The sequence below is a fragment of the Tursiops truncatus genome, chromosome 12 (assembly GCF_011762595.2).
Source record: "Tursiops truncatus isolate mTurTru1 chromosome 12, mTurTru1.mat.Y, whole genome shotgun sequence".
Classification (NCBI taxonomy): Eukaryota; Metazoa; Chordata; class Mammalia; order Artiodactyla; family Delphinidae; genus Tursiops; species Tursiops truncatus.
Window position 1 is genome coordinate 41,213,216 of NC_047045.1, and position 23,210 is coordinate 41,236,425.

General features: G+C 38.4%; 1 protein-coding gene across 6 annotated transcripts in view; it reads right to left on the minus strand.

Moving 5' to 3' along the window:
- Window positions 1–23,210, minus strand: part of CDK19 (cyclin dependent kinase 19) — a 179,716-nt gene that overhangs the window by 124,807 nt on the left and 31,699 nt on the right. For 2 of the 6 annotated variants that reach the window (XM_073789506.1, XM_019929576.3), the window contains exons 2-3: window positions 18,549–18,613; window positions 18,136–18,197 (exon numbers count right to left, since the gene is read on the minus strand). The exons of 2 other annotated variants lie outside the window; for them this stretch is intronic. In XM_073789506.1, coding sequence (XP_073645607.1) covers window positions 18,136–18,197; window positions 18,549–18,613 — 127 coding nt within the window. The remainder of the gene's footprint in view (window positions 1–18,135; window positions 18,198–18,548; window positions 18,614–23,210) is intronic. 2 more of the 6 variants (XM_073789505.1, XM_019929578.2) reach the window with 2 other exon arrangements.

Genomic DNA, 23,210 nt, shown 5'->3' on the forward strand with positions numbered 1-23,210 from the left:
TGGCTATGCTGCACAGCATGTAAGATCTTAGCTCCCCAATCAGGGATCGAACCCATGGCCCCTGCAGTGAGTGGAAGCATGGAGTCCTAACCACTGGACTGCCAGGGAATTCCTGTAGGCTTTTTAATGACAGCCATTCTGCCCAGTGTGAGATGATACCTCATTATAGTTTCAACTTGCATTTCTCTAATAATTAGTGATACTGAGCATCTTTTCATGTGCCTGTTGGCCATCTGTATGTCTTCTTTGCAGAAATGTCTATTTAGGATTTCTGCCCATTTTTTTATTGAGTTGCTTCTATTTTTTTATATTAAGTTGCATGAGCTATTTGTATATTTTGGAAATTAATCCCTTGTCAGTATCACTGTTTGCAAATATTTTCTCACAGTCTGAAGGCTGTCTTTTCATTTTGTTTATGGTTTCTTTTGCTTTGCAAATGCTTTTAAGTTTAACTACGTCCCATTTGTTTATTTTTTGGGTTTGTTTTCCATTACTCTCAGAGATGGATCTAACAAAATATTGCTGTGATTTACATCAAAGAGTGTTCTGCCTTTGTTTTCCTCTAGGAGTTTTATAGTGTCCAGTCTTACATTGAAGTCTATAATCCATTTTGAGTTTATTTTGGTATATGGTATTAGAGAATGTTTTAATTTTATTCTTTTACATCTAGCTGTCCAGTTTTCCCAGCACCACTTACTGAAGAGACTGTCTTTTCTCCATTCTATGTTCTTGCCTCCTTTGTCATAGATTAATTGACCACAAGTGCATGGGTTTATTTCTGTTCTTTCTATCCCGTTCCATTGAGCTATGTGTCTGCTTTTGTGCCAGTACCATCCTGATTTGATTACTGCAGCTTTGTAGTACAGTCCGAAGTCAGGGAACGTGATTCCTCCAGCTCTGTTCTTTCTTCTAAAGATTGTTTTTGCTATTCGGGGTCTTTTGTGTTTCCACACAAATTTAAAAAATTTTTGTTCCAGTTCTGTGAAAAATGTCACTGGTAATTTGAAAGGGACTGCATTGAATCCGTAGACTACTTTGGGTAGTATAGTCATTTTCACAATATTGATTCTTCTAATCTAAGAACATGGTATATCTCTCCATCTGTTTGTGTCATCTTCAATTTCTTTCATCAGTGTCTTACAGTTTTCAGAGTACAGGTCTTTTGCCTCCTTAGGTAGGTTTACTCCTAGGTATTTTATTCTTTTTGATGTGATAGTAAATGGGATTGTTTCCTTAATTTCTCTTTCTGATATGTTGTTGTTAGTATATAGAAATGCAACAGATTTTTGTGTATTTATTTTGTATCCAGCAACGTGACTGAATCCACTGATGAGCTCAAGTAGTTTTCTGGTGGCATCTTTAGGATTTTCTATGTCTAGTATCATGTCATCTGCAAACAGTGACAGTTTTACTTCTTCCTTTCCAACTTGGATTTCTTTTATTTCTTTTTCTTTTCAGATTGCTGTGCTTAGGACTTCCAAACCCATGTTGAGTAAACATGGCGACAGTGGGCATCCTTGTCTTATTCCTGATCTTAGAGGGAATGCTTTCAGCTTTTCACCACTGAGTATGATGTTAGCTGTGGGTTTGTCAATAATTGTTTTCTTCAAGAAAAATGCTGCCATAAATCAATGTTATATCACTTTTGCTTAATATATGATGATTTCCCTTAGCAGATTAAGAGGCTTCCATATCACATAGAAAATAAGAAAAAAACATTCTTGGGGGTGAGGCTAATGGCGGACTCTGGGAAGGCTCACCCCAAGGAGTACTTCCAGGAGCTTCTGCTGCCAGTGTTCTTGTCCTCACAGTAAGCCACAGCCAACCCCCCCTCCTGCCTCTGCAGGAGACCCTCCAATACTAGCAGTTTTTCAGGGCAGAAAAAGCACATATTTGAAAATGAAGCACAGATATCTTCAGCTTCTCCAGTGAACAGAGCAACTGAAATCAGATATTCTAATAAGAGTACTCTTAAAATCATAACAGGTATGCTGATAGAGGTAAAAAGATAAAAATAGCCTGGGTCAGAAGATCTTTGTAAAATTTACACAATTCTTCCACAAATGTTCTTCATACCAAAAGAAAAGAAATTTTCCGCCCAGATAACAGACAGCAGAAGCAAGAAGAACTACAATCCTGCAGCCTGTGGAACAAAAACCACATTCACAGGAAGAGAGAAAAGATGAAAATGCAGAGGGCTATGTACCAGATGAAAGAACAAGATAGAACCCCAGAGAAACAACTAAATGGAGATAGGCAACCTTCCAGAAAAAGAACTCAGAATAATGATAGTGAAGATGATCCAGGACCTCAGAAAAAGAATGGAGGCAAAGATCGAGAAGATGCAAGAAATGTTTAACAAAGACCTAGAAGAATTAAAGAACAAACAAACAGAGAGAATGATACAATAACTGAAATGAAAACTACACAAGAAAGAATCAATAGCAAAATAACTGAGGCAGAAGAACGGTTAAGTGACCTGGAAGACAGAATGGTGGAATTCACTGCTGTGGAACAGAATAAAGAAAAATGAATGAAAAGAAATGAAGACAGCCTAAGAGACCTCTGGGACAACATTAAACACAAAAACGTTCGCATTATAGGGGTCCCAGAAGGAGAAGAGAGAGCGGAAGGACCCAAGAAAATATTTGAAGAAATATAGTCGAAAACTTCCCTAACATGGGAAAGGAAATAGCCACCCAAGTCCAGGAAGCGCAGAGAGTCCCATACAGGATAAACCCAAGGAGAAACATATCAAGACAATAGTAACCAAATTGGCAAAAATTAAAGACAAAGAAAAATTATTGAAAGCAGCAAGGCAAAAACAAAAAATAACATACAAGGGAACTCCCATAAGGTTAACAGCTGATTTCTCAGCAGAAACTCTACAAGCCAGAATGGAGTGGCATGACATATTTAAAGTGATGAAAGGTAAGAACCTAAAACCAAGATTACTCTACCCAGCAAGGATCTCATTCAGATTCGATGGAGAAATCAAAAGCTTCACAGACAAGCACAAGCTAAGAGAATTCAGCACCACCAAATCAGCTATACAACAAATACTAAAGGAACTTCTCTAAGTGGGAAACACAAGAGAAGAAAACGACCTACAAAAACAAACCCAAAACAATTAAGAAAATGGTCATAGGAACATACATATCGATAATTATCTTAAACGTGAATGGATTAAATGCTCCAACCAAAAGACACAGGCTTGCTGAATGGATACAAAAACAAGACCCATATACATGCTGTCTACAAGAGACCCACTTCAGACCTAGGGACACATACAGACTGAAAGTGAGGGGATGGAAAAAGATATTCCATGCAAATGGAAATCAAAAGAAAGCTGGAGTAGGAATACTCAAATCAGATAAAATGACTTTAAAATAAAGAATGTTACAAGAGACAAGGAAGGACACTACATAATGATCAAGGGATCAATCCAAGAAGAAGATATAACAATTTTAAATATATATGCACCCAACATAGGACCACCTCAATACATAAGGCAACTGCTAACAGCTATAAAAGAGGAAATCGATAGCAACACAATAATAGTGGGGGACTTTAACACCTCACTTACACCAATAAACAGATCATCCAAAATGAAAATAAATAAGGAAAGAGAAGTTTTAAATGACACAACAGACCGGATAGATTTAATTCATCTTTACAGCACATATTATCCAAAAACAGCAGATTACACTTTCTTCTCAAGTGCGCATAGAACATTCTCCAGGATAGATCACATCTTGGGTCACAAACCAAACCTCAGTAAATTTAAGAAAACAAATCATATCAAGCATCTTTTCTGACCACAACGCTATGAGATTAGAAATGAATTACAGGGGAAAAAACATAAAAAACACAAACACATGGCAGCTAAACAATGTTACTAAATAACCAAGAGATCACTGAAGAAATCAAAGAGGAAATCAAAAAATACCTAGAGACAAATGACAATGAAAACACAACGATCCAAAACCTATGGGATGTGGCAAAAGCAGTTCTAAGAGGGAAGTTTATAGCAATACAAGCCTACCTCAAGAAACAAGAAACATCTCAAATAAACAAACTAATCTTACACCTAAAGGAACTACAGAAAGCAGAACAAACAAAACCCAAAGTTAGCAGAAGATATCATAAAGATCACAGCAAAAATAAATGAAATAGAAACAAAGAAAACAATAACAAAGATCAATAAAACTAAAACCTGGTTCTTTGGGAAAATAAACAAAATTGATAAACCAATAGCCAGACTCATCAAGAAAAAGAGGGAGAGAACTCAAATCAATATAATTAGAAATGAAAAAGGAGAAGTTACAACAGACACCCCAGAATTACAAAGCATCCTAAGAGACTACTACAAGCAACTCTGTGCCAATAAAATGGACAACCTGGAAGAAATGGACAAATTCTTAGAAAGGTATAACTTTCCAGGACTGAACCAGGAAGAAATAGAAAATATGAACAGACCACTCACAAGTAAGGAAATTGAAACTGTGATTAAAAATCTTCCAACAAACAAAAGTCCAGGACCAGACGGCTTCACAGGTGAATTCTATCAAACATTTAGAGAAGAGCTAACACCCATCCTCCTCAAACTCTTCCAAAGAATTGCAGAGAAAGGAATATTCCCAAACACGTTTTCTGAGGCCACCATCACCCTGATACCAAAAGACAAAGATACTACAAAAAAAGAAAATTACAGACCAATATCACTGATGAACATAGATGCAAAAATCCTCAACAAAATGCTAGGAAACAGAATCCAACAACACATTAAAAGGATCATACACCATGATCAAGTGGGATTTATCCCAGGGATGCAAGGATTCTTCAATATACGCAAGTCAATCAACGTGAGACACCATATTAACAAATTGAAGAATAAAAACCATATGATCATCTCAATAGATGCAGAAAAAGCTTCTGACAAAATTCGACACCCATTTATGACAAAAGAACTCCAGAAAGTGGGCGTAGAGGGAACCTACCCCAACATAATAAAGGCCATATACGACAAACCCACAGCAAACATCATTCTCATTGGTGAAACTGAAAGCATTTCCTCTAAGATCAAGAACAAGACAAGGATGTCCACTCTCACCACTACTGTTCAACATAGTTTTGGAAGGCCTAGCCACGGCAATCAGAGAAGAAAAAGAAATAAAAGGAATATAATTTGGAAAAGAAGATGTAACACTGTCACTGTTTGCAGATGACATGATACTATACATAGAGAATCCTAAAGATGCCACCAGAAAACTACTAGAGCTAATCAATGAATTTGGTAAAGTTGCAGGATACAAAATTAATGCACAGATATCTCTTGCATTCCTAAACACTAGTGATGAAAAATCTGAAAGAGAAATTAAGGAAACACTCCCATTTACCACTGCAACAAAAAGAATAAAATACCTAGGAATAAACCTACCTAGGGAGACAAAAGACCTGTATGCAGAAAACTTATTATAAGACACTGATGAAAGAAATTAAAGATGATACCAACAGATGGAGAGATATACAATGTTCTTGGATTGGAAGAATCAATATTGTGAAAATGACTATACTACCCAAAGCAATCTACAGATGCAATGCAATCCCTATCAAACTACCAATGGCATTTCTTACAGAACTAGAACAAAAATCTTAAACTTTGTATGGAGACACAAAAGACCCCAAATAGCCAAAGATGTCTTGAGGGTAAAAAACGGAGCTGGAGGAATCAGACTCCCTGACTTCAGACTATACTACAAAGCTACAGTAATCAAGACAATATGGTACTGGCACAAAATCAGAAACATAGATCAATGGAACAGGATAGAAAGCCCAGAGATAAACCCACACACCTATGGTCAACTAATCTATGACAAAGGAGGCAAGGATATACAATGGAGAAAGGACAGCCTCTTCATTAAGTGGTGCTGGGAAAACTGGACAGCTACATGTAAAAGAATGAAATTAGAACACTCCCTAACACTATACACAAAAATAAACTCAAAATGGATTCGAGACCTAAATGTAAGACCGGACACAATAAAGCTCTTAGAGGAAACCACAGGAAGAACACTCTTTGACAGAAATCACAGCAAGATTTTTTTTGAGCCACCTCCTACAGTAATGGAAATTAAAACAAAAATAAACAAATGGGACCTAATGAAACTTAAAAGCTTTTGCACAGCAAAGGAAACCATAAACAAGATGAAAAGACAACACTCAGATGGGAGAAAATATTTGCAAACGAATCAACAGACAAAGGATTAATCTCTAAAATATATAAACAGCTCATGAAGCTCAATATTAGAAAAACAAACAACCCAATCCAAAAATGGGCAGAAGACCTAAATAGACATTTCTCCAAAGAAGACATACAGATGGCCAAGAAGCACATGAAAGGCTGCTCAACATCATTAATTATTAGAGAAATGCAAATTAAAACTACAATGAGGTATCACCTCACACCAGTTACAATGTGCACCACCAGAAAACCTACAAACAACAAATGCTGGAGAGGGTGTGGAGAAAAGGGAACCCTCTTGCACTGTTGGTGGGAATGCAAATTGATACAACCACTATGGAGAGCCGTATGGAGGTTACTTAAAAAACTGAAAATAGAATTACCATATGATCCAGCAATCCCACTACTGGGCATATACCCAGAGAAAACCATAATTCAAAAAGACACATGCACCCCAATGTTCATTGCTGCACTGTTTACAATAGCCAGGTCATGGAAGCAACCTAAATGCCCATCGATAGACGAATGGATAAAGAAGTTGTGGTACATATATACAATGGAATATTACTCAGCTATAAAAAGGAATGAAATTGGGTCATTTGTAGAGACATGGATGAATCTAGAGACTGTAATACAGAGTGAAGTAAGTCAGAAAGAGAAAAACAAATATTGTATATTAACGCATATATGTGGAACCTAGAAAAATGGTACAGATGAACCAGCCTGCAGGGCAGAAATTGAGACATAAATGTAAAGAACAAACGCATAGACACCAAGGGGGGAAAGTGGCGGGGGGTGTGATGAATCGGGAGATTGGGATTGACATATATACACTAATATGTATAAAATGGATAATAAGAACCTGCTGCATAAAAAAATAAATTCAAAAATTCAAATTTCTAAAAAAAGGAAAAAAAGAGTAAAATATGCAATAAAATTTTTGAAAAACAAAAACCAAAAATATCATTTAGTTTTACATTGGTAATTCTGAATTATTCAATATCATGAACTCTATATTCACTCAGCCTAGCAGCAATGATTCCTTATTTGGGGACTCTTTCCTTTATTATACAATACCATAATGTTTTTTAATTTATCATGAAATTTTCCAAAAATGAACAAACAAAAAATCAAAATAAATGACAGTGATACTCTATGTAACTCTCACACAGCTTCAACAATTATCAATACGTGGCCAATCTTATTTCTACTGCCTCCACTTTTCTTGATTATTTTGAAACAAAACCCAGACATCCTATCATTTGCCATAACAATTCAATACCATAGCATTTTTAATTAGCAGGATTTTTTCATTTAAATGACAATAGTCCTTTAAAAATAATTCTGAAATATTGAAAATCTTGTACCAGAGGATACTGTTATTATTTTGTATTCCCCTTATTAACAAATAATGTCAAATAACACTAGCACCTTCTTTATGCTTTCATGTACCATATATTTCATCTACTCGTTCTCTAAGTATCACCAAAGTACAGTAATAGTCTCTCTTATTCAAGCTCAGTATTTCCCTGCAACATGGAAATCTGACAGTTTATCTTTTTGCCTTCATTCTTTAGAAAGACTGCTTTTTATTTAGTCTCTTTTCTTAAAAACTAATTTATTAATATATCTCTTTCTCTAAAAAACAATCTTCATTTTATAATATTTCTTTTATTCAGAATTCTAATTCAGATAAACATTTACTGTTTTAAAAGCTCTAAAATAATAAAATTCCAGAGACTCCTATTATGGCAAATTCTTATTGCTCAGAAGTGATTTTAATTAAAACAAACATATCTGCAGTAATGCTTTAAGAATTCAGGTATCAAAAGTGTTAAGTTTAGGGCTTCCCTGGTGGCGCAGTGGTTGAGAGTCCGCCTGCCGATGTAGGGGACATGGGTTCGTGCCCCGGTCCGGGAAGATCCCACATGCCGCGAAGCGGCTGCGCCCGTGAGCCACGGCCGCTGAGCCTGCGCGTCTGGAGCCTGTTGCTCCGCAGCGGGAGAGGCCACAGCAGTGAGAGGCCCGCGTACCACAAAAAAAAAAAAAAAAAAAAAAAAAAAATCCATGCTACATTCAAGAAATTAGCAGAAGACAAGTATAGCTAGAACACAGAGATGAAGTAATACATAAAAAGAGTAAAGAAGATGGAATTACCATAGTCTTGTATGGTATGCTAAAAAAGCTGGCATTTTTCCTGTATAATGGGAAGCCATCACAGGTTTTCAAGCAAGAGAAATATATGATCAAACAAGTATTCTCAATTAGCAGATAGTATGCAGGATGAATCAGAAGGTTTAAAGCCAGAGGTAGGCAGACCATTGTAAAAGTTCTGGGAAGGACTGCTGAAGGTCAAAATTAGAGTAAATAAGGTAAGAATGGAGGGAATGCATTCAAGAGGCCATCCAGATATAGACTTATCTACTGTGGTCAAATATATATATAGAAACACTGTGGGCATTAAAGAAGTATTTGATGAATAAATGTGTATGCACATATGTGTACATGTAAATAAGAGAGTGCTAAGCAGACAGCCAGAGAAACAGCTGAAGATGACTGAGGTTTCCAGTGAGTGAAAGCAAGGCTATTTACACCACACCTTCTACTACCCCTGCCCAAGAAAAGAATAATACTGACAATGAGCCAGCTAGCAAGTAAAGAATAAATTCATTTTGGATGTGTAGATTTTGAAGTGACTACTGGATAGCCAGGAGAAGATGAACAAAAGGAAATAAAGTGCAATTTAGAAAAGAAAACATCACTACACAGGCAACTGTTAAAGTCACAGAAGTAAACGTGATCAAAAAGAGAGCACAGAAGAGCTGAAGATGGTAGCCTAGGCTCTTTCACATCATGGCACCTACTTAATGTTAACATTTATATTGCTTACCAGAGTCAACTGACAGTGCTCATGGGCTGCCACTGCCCCAAACTCCACCAGTGGCTGAAGAACTTAGAGGATTAGTAATAGGACCCATAACCTATTCACAGTAGCCGTGCCACAGGGATTGGGAAGCCCTTCTCTGCTGAATGCCACTACCTTCAACAGGCTGCAGGAGAAACATTTAAAGGTCCTTGATAATAGGTAAATCTAGATGTGAGACACTAAAAGAAAATTGGTCTGACTTCTAAAAAAAAAAAAAAGAAGAAAAGACTCATAAAAAAGGTAGGGTTGGGGGATAGTCTACTCAAGACATGTAACAACTAAATATTATGCACAAAAACCTTATAGATTGTAGTTTATAAAAAAACAGCTACAGGGCTTCCCTGGTGGCGCGGTGGTTGAGAGTCCGCCTGCCGATGCAGGGGACACGGGTTCATGCCCCAGTCCGGGAAGACCCCACATGCCACGGAGCGGCTCGGCCCGTGAGCCATGGCCGCTGAGCCTGCGCGTCCGGAGCCTGTGCTCCACAACGGGAAAGGCCACAACAGTGAGAGGCCCGCATACCGCAAAAAAAAAAAAAAGTTCACCAGAAAGCAACGATCTCCTTCTAGAAGGGAAGGAGAAAAATATAAATATTTTGTCATTCTCTAGTCTAGCACTATCAAATCAGATAGAACTAGATCATCAACCTGCTCCTTTAGGTACACTTTCAGATTTCAGTCTTCATGAAATCATCTCAAATCATAAGTATCAATGAGAAAACAAACACTCAAAAAAGAAATCCACAAGTCAAGATATCAAAATCAACACTTAAAATTTAAATATATACTAGTTTTTCACCATACTCCTGAAAGTTCAGCCAAACTGCTGTGGCCTCTCCCGTTGCGGAGCACAGGCTCCGGACGCGCAGGCTCAGCGGCCATGGCTCACGGGCGCAGCCGCTCCCCGGCATGTGGGATCCTCCCGGACTGGGGCATGAACCCGCGGCCCCTGCATCGGCAGGCGGACTCTCAACCACTGCGCCACCAGGGAAGCCCAGGAACCTTCTTTCGATAAAGTTTAAGCTATTACATGTTTTTCTTGGCTGATCTTAAGTACTATGATAACAGAGAATGTGATACTGTGATATAATAAGAAAACATATCGTGGGGTCTTCCTCAGGGGTTCCTCGCTCACAACTCCTAAAATCCTTGTAATTTCCTAAGTGATTAGAGCATATGAGCATCTTTTCTTATAATATTTGGTTTTTATTCCTGGAATAGCTTCAGAAGGATAAAAATAAAAGAAGCTCTTTTGTTATTCATAACAAGCCCCTTTCAACCACACCTGAGTTTATGTTAATGAAGTGACTTTTGGAAAGTCCTTAGAGAACCACTTGATGGGGACTGGTTGCCTGGGGAACAAACCAAGTAATCAGAACTTTGAGCATGCCCACCGCCACCCCAACCCCAAATGGGGCCCTGGGGATTTAATTATTCACCAATGGTCAAGGATTTAATCAATCACACCTACATAATGAAGCCTCCATAAAAATCCCTAAAGTACAGAATTCAGAGAGCTTCTGGGCTGGTGAACAAGAACACATCCACTTGCTGGGATGGTGGTACACCCCAAAACTCCACAGGGACAGAAGCTCTTGTGCTTGGGACCCTTCTGGACACAGACCTAGCCCTATATATTCTTCATCTGACTGTTCATTTGTATCCTTTAATATATCCTTTGTAATAAACCAGTAATCTAGTAAGTAAACTGTTTTCCTGAGTTCTATGAGCCATTCTAGTAAATGACTGAACCTGAGGAAGGGGTTGTGGGGACCTTCAATTTGTAGCTGAGTCAGAGGTTGTGGGCAACCTGGGGGACCCAACACTTGCCACTGGCATCTGAAGTGAGGGGCAGTCTTGTGGGACTGAGCCTTTAACCTGTGGGGTCGAAACTGAGTTAAATTGTAGGATGCCCAGCTGGTGTCGGAGAATTGGCCAGTATGGGGAAAAAACCTGCACATCTCTGGTGTCAGAAGTAATTTGGGAAGTGTTGGGTGTAAGGGGAGTTGTGAATAGAGAGATAAACAGAGTTTTTCCTTTCAGATAGTCTATTTCCTAATACAGTAAGTATCCGTGCTAGAATCCGAACCATTTGAACCATTATAATCCACAATCACTGAAATACACTTGAAAAAGCAAATTCCTTTAAATGACTTTACTTGAAACTTTAATCAACATGACATATATCATAAAGTAAAAAGTCAGCTATTAGCTATAAAGAATTAATTTTTTTTAGAAGTTTCCATATAGGTTAACCTGGATTAGTCTGTATAAAAATTCAGGTAAACCTAATGTTGTCAGATGATCCATTTCATAGAAATATCAACCTAAGATCAAATTCTAGTCACTAAAAAGCTAAAAAACAAAACAAGAAGTTAGGAAAATAAAGCTGTTGCCCAGACAAGAACAAAGATAAATACCAATAATAGGGACTTCCCTGGTGGCACAGTGGTTAAGAATCCGCCTGCCAATGCAGGGGACACAGGTTTGAGCCCTGGTCCGGGAAGATCCCACATGCTGCCGAGCAACTAAGCCCGTGCACCACAACTACTGAGCCTGCGCTCTAGAGCCCGCGGTACAACTACTGAGCCTGCACTCTAGAGCCTGTATGCCACAACTACTGAAGCCCGTGTGCCTACAGCCCGTGCTCCGCAACAAGAGAAGCCACTGCAATGAGAAGCTCGCACACCGCAACAAAGAGTAGCCCCTGCTCGCCGCAACTAGAGAAAGCCCGCATGCAGCAATGAAGACCCAATGAAGCCAAAAATAAATAAAATAAATTTATTAAAAAACAATAATAATGAATCAAGTCATAATTTATGAGAAAAAAAGCATTTTTCTTTTATCATTAAATCACCTTTAAAACTTAAAAATTTATGCTATCCAGTACCACAACACATTTATAATAAGAGTTATAAAAGTAGCTACATTTATATAGTACTTAGTATAAGGTAGGTATCGTTCTTTGAGCCTCAACCACATTAACTCTTTTAATCCTCACAACGTGCTAGGAAGCAAGTACTATACTCTCTCCATTGTACAGATGAGGACACTAAAAGCAGAGAGGTTAGATCACTCTAGGTCACACAGCTAGTTAAGGGGCGGATCCAAGATTCACCAGGATCTAGGAAGCCTGGCTCCAGAGTCTGTGCTTTTGGTCACTACAGCTTCACTTCTTCTTATCCCCCTTCTGCAAAAGGGAATAGCACGTGTCAAGGCTCAGAGGCAAAAAAGAACGATGAATTTGAAGTTTGGTAAAGCTGGTTTAGAATAGGGGAAAGCAAGTTAAAGCTGAATGAAAAGAAGGCAGGGCCAGTTCAAACAGGAACAGGTAAGCCACATTAAGGAAACTGGACTTCATCCCAAGCAGAAAAGGATTTTAATCAATCTGTGTTTTTGTGAATAGTTTGGAGGTGAAGAGGGAACAAGGAGACTAACATTAAAAGGCCTTTGCAGTAATTTAAGAGATGACTACAGTCTAAATTAGAATGGTGGCAGAAGAAATAAAAAGTAGATGGAACTGAAAGATAATTAGGAAACAGTATCAACAGAACATGCGGTTAAGAAACAACAGAAAGTAAAGCAAAAATGATTCTCACTTTTTGACTTGGACAACTGGGTGACAGTGGTGCCATTCACTGAGCTAAAAAGAACAGACTGGGGAAGTTTCTGTAAATTGAAGTTGAGAGAACTTGTTTAAATGGAGATGTCGAAAAGGCATTTGGATAAACCTAGAGCTTAGAAGGAAGATGTGGGCTAGAGACAGAGAGTGAAAAAATTTAGAAATGAAACTCATGACAATAGCAGAGAGGACAGAACCCTGAAGAACATCATTTAAGGAGAAGAACCTCCACAGTATTAACAGTGTATACTACACTACATGATGCTTAACACTGCTCAGTGGTTTCTAATTATGTTACTTTACTCTGGTCTTCCCAACTAACACAAACGTCACTGAAAGCAAGGACTCGTTCTATTAGGGCTTTGCAACTCCCCAGCTTTTAACATATCAATGGCTAGTTGTGGGGTACTTAACCAACTGAGATATGCGAAAGGGATACATAAAATATAATTGACTTTAGGAAGTTCCTTTTTTTAGGGTTCCTCTGATCTTTCAATTTGCCCCAGGCTTTTGCTCCCCTCCACACTTGCTGCACTGATTGCTCTAACTCAGCAAAGAAGTTGTTGGTAATTGATGATGTGGGACTTACACAATGGTTCTGTGGTAGACTCTCTCATTCTCAACACCTATAAGCAAATCCAGTTGAAATTAAGAGAAAAATGGAGGCGTTCTTATTTAAGATAATAGACACAGTTTGTTCTATTGCATTTTACTACAACAGTAGAAATGTTTATATTTTTATATTATACTGTCAAATCACAAAATACTTGTTGTGTTTGGCCCTCGGTCTTTTCCACACTGATTGATCTTCCTGATCTCTCTTTCCTTTATTCTTCTCTACATCAGACAAGGTTGACCTTTCCAGAAATTTTGTGAACACTCTACTCTAGCCTGAGGTCAAAGCTCTCTGCTCTGCATTCACCAAGCACATTTCTGTACTATACACATGACATGAGGTCAAAGCTGAGGTCAAAGCTCTCTGCTCTGCATTCACCAAGCACATTTCTGTACTATACACATGACATGCATCATATACCACTTCGTAAGGTAACTTTTCCATAGTATGTGATTTAAAGAGCTTAGATGATGGAATTATACACCTATTACATTGATGCTAAGTCACACAGCTAAGAAATTACTTATACCCTCATAGTACCAGTTTTTGCACCTGTTAATTAAGAATAATACTAACATTGCACAATTTTCAAGATAAATGAGATCACATATGTAAAATACCTAGAACAGTGTTATAGCTGAGATATAGTCTTTGCCCTACAGAAGTTCACCAGAGAGTAGAGGAAGTAAGTAATGTGCACAGTTACTAAATATAAGGTATTATGTGAAAAAGTGCCTGAATCCCATCATTTAAAATATTTTTACAACCATCAATTTAATCCTATCTTTCTCAAAGAAGTTTAGGTGAGGGAAAGGGACTGCAGGGTGGGAGAAGAGTCCTCTTATGACCTGATATGAGCAATACTTCACATCTTTTATATCACTAATTAGGATAATCTATTGAGATTATCATAGGTCATGAAAAGAAACTAGATGGTTTCCCCGATAAGATCAGGAACAAGGCAAGAATATCTGCTCACTCTACTCCTGTTGAAAATCATACTGGAAGTCCTAGCCAATACAATAAAATGTGGAAAGGAAATAAAAAGTACACAGATTAAGAAATAAAATTGTATTTGTATAACTGTCTGGAGAAAATCCAAAGAACAAGAGAACTCCTGGAACAAATAAGCAATGATAGCAAGGTTGCAGGATACAAGGTTAATATACAAAAGCAATTGCTTTCTTATATACCAGCAATGAAAAGTTGGAATTGAAAATTAAATACACAATAATATTTACAATAGCACCCAAAAAAATGAATTACTTAGGTATAAACCTAACAAAACATGTGTAAGATCTATACAAGGAAAACTATAGAACTGAAGAATCAAAAAATATCTAAATGAAGGGAGAGATATTCCATGTACATGACTAAGAAAACCTAATATTGTCAAGATGTAAATTCTTCTCAATTTGATCTATAGATTCAACATAATCCCAATCAAAATCCCAGCCAGTTATTTTGTGGACACTGACAAACTGACACTCAAGTTGATATGGTATAATCACATTGGAAGACAGTTTGGCAGCTTCCTACAAAACTAAACATACTCTTATCATACAATCCAGCAGCTGCACTCCTTGATATTTATCAAAATGAACTGAAAACTTCAGTCCCCACAAAAATCTGCACACAAATGTTTATAGCAACTTTATTCATAACTGCCAAAACTTAGAAGCAGCCAAGATATCTTTCAGTAGGTGAATGAATAGATTAACTGTGGTATATCCAGATGGTGCGATATAATTCAACACTAAAAAGAAATGAGCTATCAAGCCATGAAAAGGCATGGAGGAAGCTTAATGCTTATTACTAAGTGAAAAAGGCTCAACTGGGGCTTCCCTGGTGGCGCAGTGGTTGAGAGTCCGCCTGCCGATGCAGGGGACACGGGTTCGTGCCCTGGTCCGGGAAGATCCCACATGCCGCGGAGCGGCTGGGCCCGGGAGCCACGGCCACTGAGCCTGTACATCCGGAGCCTGTGCTCCGCAACGGGAGAGGCCACAAGAGTGAGAGGCCCGCGTACAGCAAAAAAAAAAAAAAAAAAAACCTAACCTGAAAAGGTTACGTACTGTATGATTACAATTATGACATTCTGGAAAGAGAAAACTATATAGACAAAAAAAGATCTGTGCTTGCCAGGGGCTCAAAGGAAGGGAGGCAGGGATAAATGGATGGAGCACAGGTGAGAGACAGGAGGGAAGGGAGCAGGGCAGAACCATTAAAAGAATAACACAGCTGTTGAGGATATGGCAAATACTGGTTAGAACAAACTAGGCCCAAGATGGAGGAAGAATCTACTTCCAGTAGATCCTGAGCCTCAATATACGCTCATTGTAATACACCCACAGGTGCCATGACAGTTCCAAGGCTGACCCTAAAAGGCCAAAAAGTGGGCAGTGGCCCAATTCCTAGAAATCCCCACCCCTTCTCCAAGATAGTTAGAATATTCTTCCCACTTGTTAGCCTATGAAATTACCCAGCCCATAAAAACTAACCACCCCACAGCACGGGGCCACTCTTGCCTTTGGAGACATCTGCATTGTGCCTATGGAATGTGTATCTCTCTAAATAAACTTGCTTTCACTTTACTATGGCTTGCTCTTGAATTTTGCCCTGCACGAAGCCAAGAACCCTCACTTGGCTGCCCGTCCCAGGAACTCGCCCAAGACCTGTGACATGACCAACCTCTTGTGCCCCATTCTCCTGCAACAGGGGATATGTTTAGAGCAGTAAAATTATTCTGTATGATACTGTAATGGTGGATACATGTGATTATGCATTTTGTCAAACCCACAGAATATACAACACAAAGAGTGACCCTTAAGGTAAACTACGGATTTAGTTAATAACAATGAATAATAATGGCTCATCTATTGTAGCAAACATACCACTAAAGCAAGATGTTAATCATAGGGAGATGGGGGTGGGGAGGATAGGGTTGAGGCAGTAAAGGGTATATAGGAACTCTCTGTACTTTCCACTCAATTTTTCTGTAAACCTAAAGCTGCTCTAGGGACTTCCCTGGTGGTGCAGTGGTTAAGAATCCGCCTGCCAACGCAAGGGACATGGTTCAAGCCCTGGTCCGGGAAGATCCCACATGCCGCGGAGCAACTCAGCCTGTGCGCCCCAACTACTGAGCCTGCACTCTAGAGCCTGCGAGCTACAACTACTGAGCCCACGGGCCACAGCTACTGAAGCCCGTGCGCCTAGAGCCTGTGCTCTGCGACAAGAGAAGCCACCACAATGAAAAGCCTGCACACCTCAACGAAGAGCAGGCCCCGCTCGCCAGAACTAGAGAAAGCCCACGCGCAGCAACAAAGACCCAACGCAGCCAAAATAAATTAATTAATTAAAGAAAGAAAGAAAGAAATTACTTCCAATCTATTGTTGGTAAATAGAAAATATCCTCCAACTGGCCAGTGAAAAAACCAAAAGAGGGACTTCCCTGGCAGTCCAGTGGTTAAGACTCCGTGCTTCCAATGCAGGGGGGTGCAGGTTCGATCCCTGCTTGGGGAACTAAGATCCCACAGCCTGCCTAGCGTGGCCAAAAAATTTTAAAAAAAAGAAAAGAGAGAGAAAGGAGAAAGGGCGTAGGAGGTAAAATTGCAGCTAACTCAATAAAAAGCCTGAAACTCCTCTAGTTAAGAAGAGCAGCTCCTCTGAATAGAAGGAAAGTGAAAGAAATAGTGAAATTGGGTTGATCGTAAAATGGAGTGATCCTGTGCAGGGCACAGAGTAGAAACTTAATAAATATATACTCCCCTAACTTCACATAGGTGTATATCCTTAATATACAGTATAGTATGCAGTCACTTGATATCAATACAAATATAATTTCCAGAAGACATAAGAAAACCATTCCTCTACTTCCCATTCAGAATCTATCTGAAAACTAGCCATGTTATTAACTTTAAGAATACAACACTGTTAGCTGCTATAGGTCTTAAAAAAAAAAAAAACCCTACTCAAGTATCATCTGAAGAAAGTTCATAAATGGTTTCATAAATTCAAAGAAAGTAATATCTGTGATATCTGACACCTAAATGGCAACATATTTGTATTTTTTTAAAAAATCAAAGAAGTATTACCCAGGAAAGTTATGTCATATTATTTTCTGAAAAATAACTCATTAAGAAAGTCTCTATAAAAACATATTTTACAAATGTGTGGGATCTGTCTGTTTCTCTCCTGAAACAAGAACTAACTTGAGAGAAGAGCATATTAACAAGTTCTGAAGAGAGAGGTAATTAGCATATTGGAAACTCAAGATTTTTGGCACATGGGTCTGTCCTCCAGTCATGAGTCATGGACTAGGCTGCCTATTTATTGTGAAGCAATCTTTCAGTAAAAAGGGCAGCAAGGAAGAATACAACATGAATAATGACTTGGATAACTTCTGAGGAAGAAATCATAGTGAAATTAGGTCTGAGAAAGTTAGATAGCATATACTATACATTATGCTAATGCTCTTTTCCTTTTACTCTTACTGTTTAGTTAACAGCAGAGAAACTGAAATTTAGTCCTTAGTTCTATTTAACGTTTTCCATTTTTTATGGATTTTAGTAATACTGAATAAAATTATTCAAGTATTAGCTTGGCTTTACGTTTTGTGAAATGCACCATTATAAATTATTTTGTGATAACATTTGTGAAAACCTCTCACCTGTCACATACCCACCCCAGCACACACACACAATGACACCAGAAGGCAACACTCTGCTTTACCTTCTGCTGAAAAGTCTGCTACCTCCAACGCTTGAGGTCCATACACGAAGCCCTCCTGGAATCTATGAACACAGCAGAGGCAAAAGGCAGAGAAGTTTATGTAGATTTAAAGTTACACTGCCCAAAACATAAAATGCCAAATGCCTACCACAAGTCTACATATCTGCCAAGGATATCAGATTCTGGATTTGACAATGAGTAAATCAACACTATACTGATATCATTCAGAGTTCATTATACATTATGCAGCTAATTACCTGAAAAAAAACAAAAGTTGAGCCTTAACTAATATATATTCTCACCAATATAGGTGATTTACACTATCAAAAATGTTAATAACAAATTTTTAAAATCATGTGAGAGAGCCAATACATATATAAGGAATATATAAGAAATTAAGTAGAAAAATATACTTCACATAATGAAGTGTGATAGACTCTACAGCTCAAGGTACATTCTTTCTTAGGACCGGAGACTGCTGGGAATATAGGAGAAAAACAATTAGAAACAGACATGCATAGGGGAAAGGGAAAAGTAGAACTGTAAAGATATTCTAATGCCAAGATTTAATTTAAGTCTGACAGCAATGTTGAAATGAGTCAGATATTACATATGCTAAGCAGTATAGGGGAAATCTACCTTGTTCGAATCATATGAAATATAAACATGAAATGCTTTTCAGAAAACATTCATGTAAAAAAATTAAGAATTTAGGGACTTCCCTGGCAGTCCAGTTAAACTCTGCGCTCCCAATGCACAGTTAAAACTGCATTTTTAAACTCTGCGCAGTTAAAACTCTGCGCAGGTTAAAACTCTGCGCTCCCAATGCGGGGGGGCAAGTGTTCAATCCCTGGTCAGGGAACTAAGATCCCGCATGCCCCACAGTGCAGCAAAAAAAAAAAAAATTAAGAATTTAATCAGGTGTATAGCTGATTCACTTTGTTATAAAGCAGAAACTAACACACCATTGTAAAGCAATTATACTCCAATAAAGATGTTAAAAAAAAAAGAATGAGATACAAATAAATTACACTATATAGCAAAAAAAAAAGGAATTTAATCAGGTAAAACATTTAGATCTCAGATTTCATTTCATTCTTTGCTGATGTTGGGCTTAAAGACTACAAAATGCAGCTAGTATATGAGAAAAGGAGTCAGATAAATTTTACTAGCTATTAAATTTAAAAGAGGGAGGCATGCTATCTTTATGTAATATCGAGAAATCCTTAAAAATACCATCAAACAATGAGGAAAGAAAGAACGAAGCATTGTCTTAAAACATGATGATATGTCGGGCTTCCCTGGTGGCGCAGTGGTTGAGAGTCCGCCTGCCAATGCAGGCGACACGGGTTCGTGCCCCGGTCGGGGAAGATCCCACATGCCGCGGAGCGGCTGGGCCCGTGAGCCATGGCCACTGAGCCTGCGCGTCCGGAGCCTGTGCTCCGCAACGGGAGAGGCCACAACAGTGAGAGACCCGCGTACCGCAAGAAAAAAAAAAAAAATCCGCCTGCCAATGCAGGGGACTCGGGTTCGAGCCCTGGTCTGGGAAGATCCCACATGCCCGTGCGCCACAACTACGGAGCCTGCACTCTAGAGCCTGCAAGCCACAACTACTGAGCCCACGCACCACAACTACTGAAGCCCTCACACCTAGAGCCCGTGCTCCGCAACAAAGAGAAGCCACCGCAACGAGAAACCCACGCACCACAACGAAGAATAGCCCCTGCTCACCACAACTAGAGAAAGCCTGCGCTCAGCTATGAGGGTCCAACACAGCCAAAAATAAACTTATTTTAAAAATAGTAATAATCACAGAATGTTATATTTTGCAAAAATTTAAATCAGTGCATTTGACATAAATTAACAATTTAATAAAAGTTGTTAACTAAGAAACACAGAGAATATAGAGTGCCAAGCCAAAAAATTTGGGGAGGAAACCCAAAGAAGCAAAGCAAAAGGCTGAGCTGGTCAAAAGAGCCTAGAGTAACAGACAGGGCTAAATGGCAGCCAGTAGGTCACAGTCTCCAAGAGATGGTTGTATCGTGTTACTAATTTAGCAGTTTGCCCAGTACTCTCTGCCTTGGGTGTATCTTAATTCCCAAAACAACCTTATAGACTACACCCTCCTCTAACACAGTGCTTGTGACATTTTAAGCTAAGGACCTGATACACAGTAACTACTTTCATATTGCATATATTTTTAAAAACCTGAGATAAGATCCCACCTAATAAAACAATAATGGAGCAAAAGCTTATCTAGTATGTATGATGTGCCAGGCACAGTTCTAAAGCTCTACAAGTACTAGCTCACTTGGTCTTTACAACTCTGAGATAAGTTCTGTTATTATCCTCACTTTACAGATGAAAAACTGAGACACAGGGAGCTTAAGAAACTTGCCTAGGGACTCCCCTGGTGGTCCAGTGGGTGAGACTCCACGTTGCCAAAGCAGGGGTCCCGGGTTCGATCCGTGGTCAGAGAACTAGTTGCATGCTGCAACTAAGTTCGCATGCCACAACTAAAAGATCCCGCGTGCTGCAACAAAGATCCCGCATGCTGCAACTAAGACCCGGTGCAGCCTAAATAATTAATTAATTAATTTAAAAGGAAAAAAAAAAAACTTGCCTAAACGCACAAAGCCTTAAATGGCAGACCTGCGATTCAAACCCAGACTGTCTACTTCTAGACCACACTCTTAGTCACTGTATCATCATCCAGACTATGGAATTAAAATCACACAAACCAAGCACTTAACTATAGGTAAAAAGTTAAACAATTAAAAACTGTTCTTAAGTATTCAATCATGTTATATATATTCTTCAGCATTTGCGACATTTCCTTGGAAAATTAAAATTCAAATGATTGTTGTACAAAATATGTTAAAAAATGAGAAATGCTTACAATACAAAACCAAAAGAAAAAATTTAAAAACAAAAAAAGGCCTAAAAAAGACTAAAGAACATATATCCAAATAACATTCAAATAATATTGGTGTTAGAGTAGCAAAATTGAGTGATTCCATTTCCATTTATTAAAACGTGTTGTCATATGATTACACAACTAAGACATTTTTAAACCTTCAAAAAAATTCAACACAATGGATACTACCACATACCAATTAGGATGGCTACTATCAAAAAAAAATTTTTTTAAGGAAAAAAACAACAAGCGTTGGCAAGGCTGTGGAAAAGTTGGGACCCCTATATACTGTTGGTGAGAATGTAAAATGGTGCAGTTGCTATAGAAAATACTATGACAGTTCTTCAAAAGATTAATAACAGAATTACTACATTATTCAGCAATTCCACTTCTGGGTATATAGCCAAAGGAGTTCAAAGCAGGGATTCTCAAAGAAATATCTGTACACCCATGTTCACAACAGCCTTATTCATAACAGCCAAAAGGTGGAAGCCACCCAAGTCTCCATCAATGGATGAATGGATAAACAAAATGTGCTATATACATACGATGGAATAGTATTCAGCCTTGAAAAAGAAGAAAATGCCTGCACATACTACAACATGGCCTAACCTTGAGGACATTACGCTAGATAAAATAAATAAGTCCCAAAAGGACAAATACTGATGATTCTTCTTATATGAGGTACCAGAGTCATCAAATTCATAGAGATAAAAAGTAGGATGGTGGTTGCCAGGGGCTGGGAGAAGGGGAAAAATGGGAAGTTATTCTTTAATAGGTACAGGGTATCAGTTTTACAAAATGAAAAGGATTTTGTGAATAGATGGTGGTGATGGTGGCACAAAAACATTAATGTATTCGATGTCGCTGAACTGTACACTTAAAAATGATTAAAATGGTAAGTTTTATTTTATGTGTACATATGTTGTCACAATTCTTTAAAAAAGTAATAGGTGTTAAGTGTATAACATACAAAAAGGTATGTATAAAAAAAGATAAAGAAAATTATGTTATTTCATCTTCCAGAAAAAGTACTATAAATCCTTTTTTTAAAATGTATTTCTTTTATTTATTTATTTTTGGCTGCATTGGGTCTTCGTTGCTGTGCACGGGCTTTCTCTAATTGTGGTGAGTAGGGGCTACTCTTCGTTGCAGTGCGCGGGCTTCTCATTGCAGTGGCTTCTCTTGCTGCAGAGCACGAGCTCTGGGCTCGTGGGCTCTAAAGCGCAGGCTCAGTAGTTATGGCGCTTGGGCTTAGTTGCTCCGCAGCATGTGGAATTTTCCCAGACCAGGGCTCGAACCTGTGTCCCCTGCATTGGCAGGCAGATTCTTAACCACTGCACCACCAGGGAAGCCCTATAAATCTCTTTTTAATGTATATTGTTACATGGTTGAAACAAGTATACTATACACTTTTTTTTAAAAAAGTAATTACTATCAATGCTATGCTTACCAATGTCAATCCTCCTTAGTACTGAAATAATTTTACTAAACATTTAATTGGAAAAAAAATTTTTTTAACTCAAAAGTTAAAATAATTAAAGCATTAATTTTGCACCAAGAACTTAAAGAGTATAATATCAAAATAATAGTTTAAATTTTCTAGGTTTCCCAGCAGAACAGCTTCTCTACTCAGAGTTACCAAAGTTACATTCTTGTATTTTAAGACTTTCAATCAAATCTCTTTTGTAAGAGATTACACATGTATTATTACTACTTAGGCTATATTGGTCTCCCTACCTCCATTCTCAATCCCTTTTGCAGCAGACATACTGGCGGCCTACCATATACCCATTCTCCCTTTCTTGCTTAGTAACAGACCCTAGTTTTACTCTGGGCAGCATACCCACATAAGAGTGTACACTTCCTAGCCTTCCTTGCTGCTAGGACTGGTGAATGAGCTAGAAGTGGAAGTCATTGGATGGGACTTCCAGGAAAGCTACTGAAAGGGGATGATTTGGTTGTGTGTCTGTCTGCAACTTGGACACGATGAATGGCACTCCAGCAGTCATTTTGGACCATGAGGTAACAGAATTTATGCCAAAGGACAGTGAGGCAGACAGAAGGAACTCAGGTCCTTGATGAACTCAGATCCTAGAGTCACCATACAAAGCTTCAGTGTGAGAAATATACCTCTATCTTGTTGAGACCACTTGTT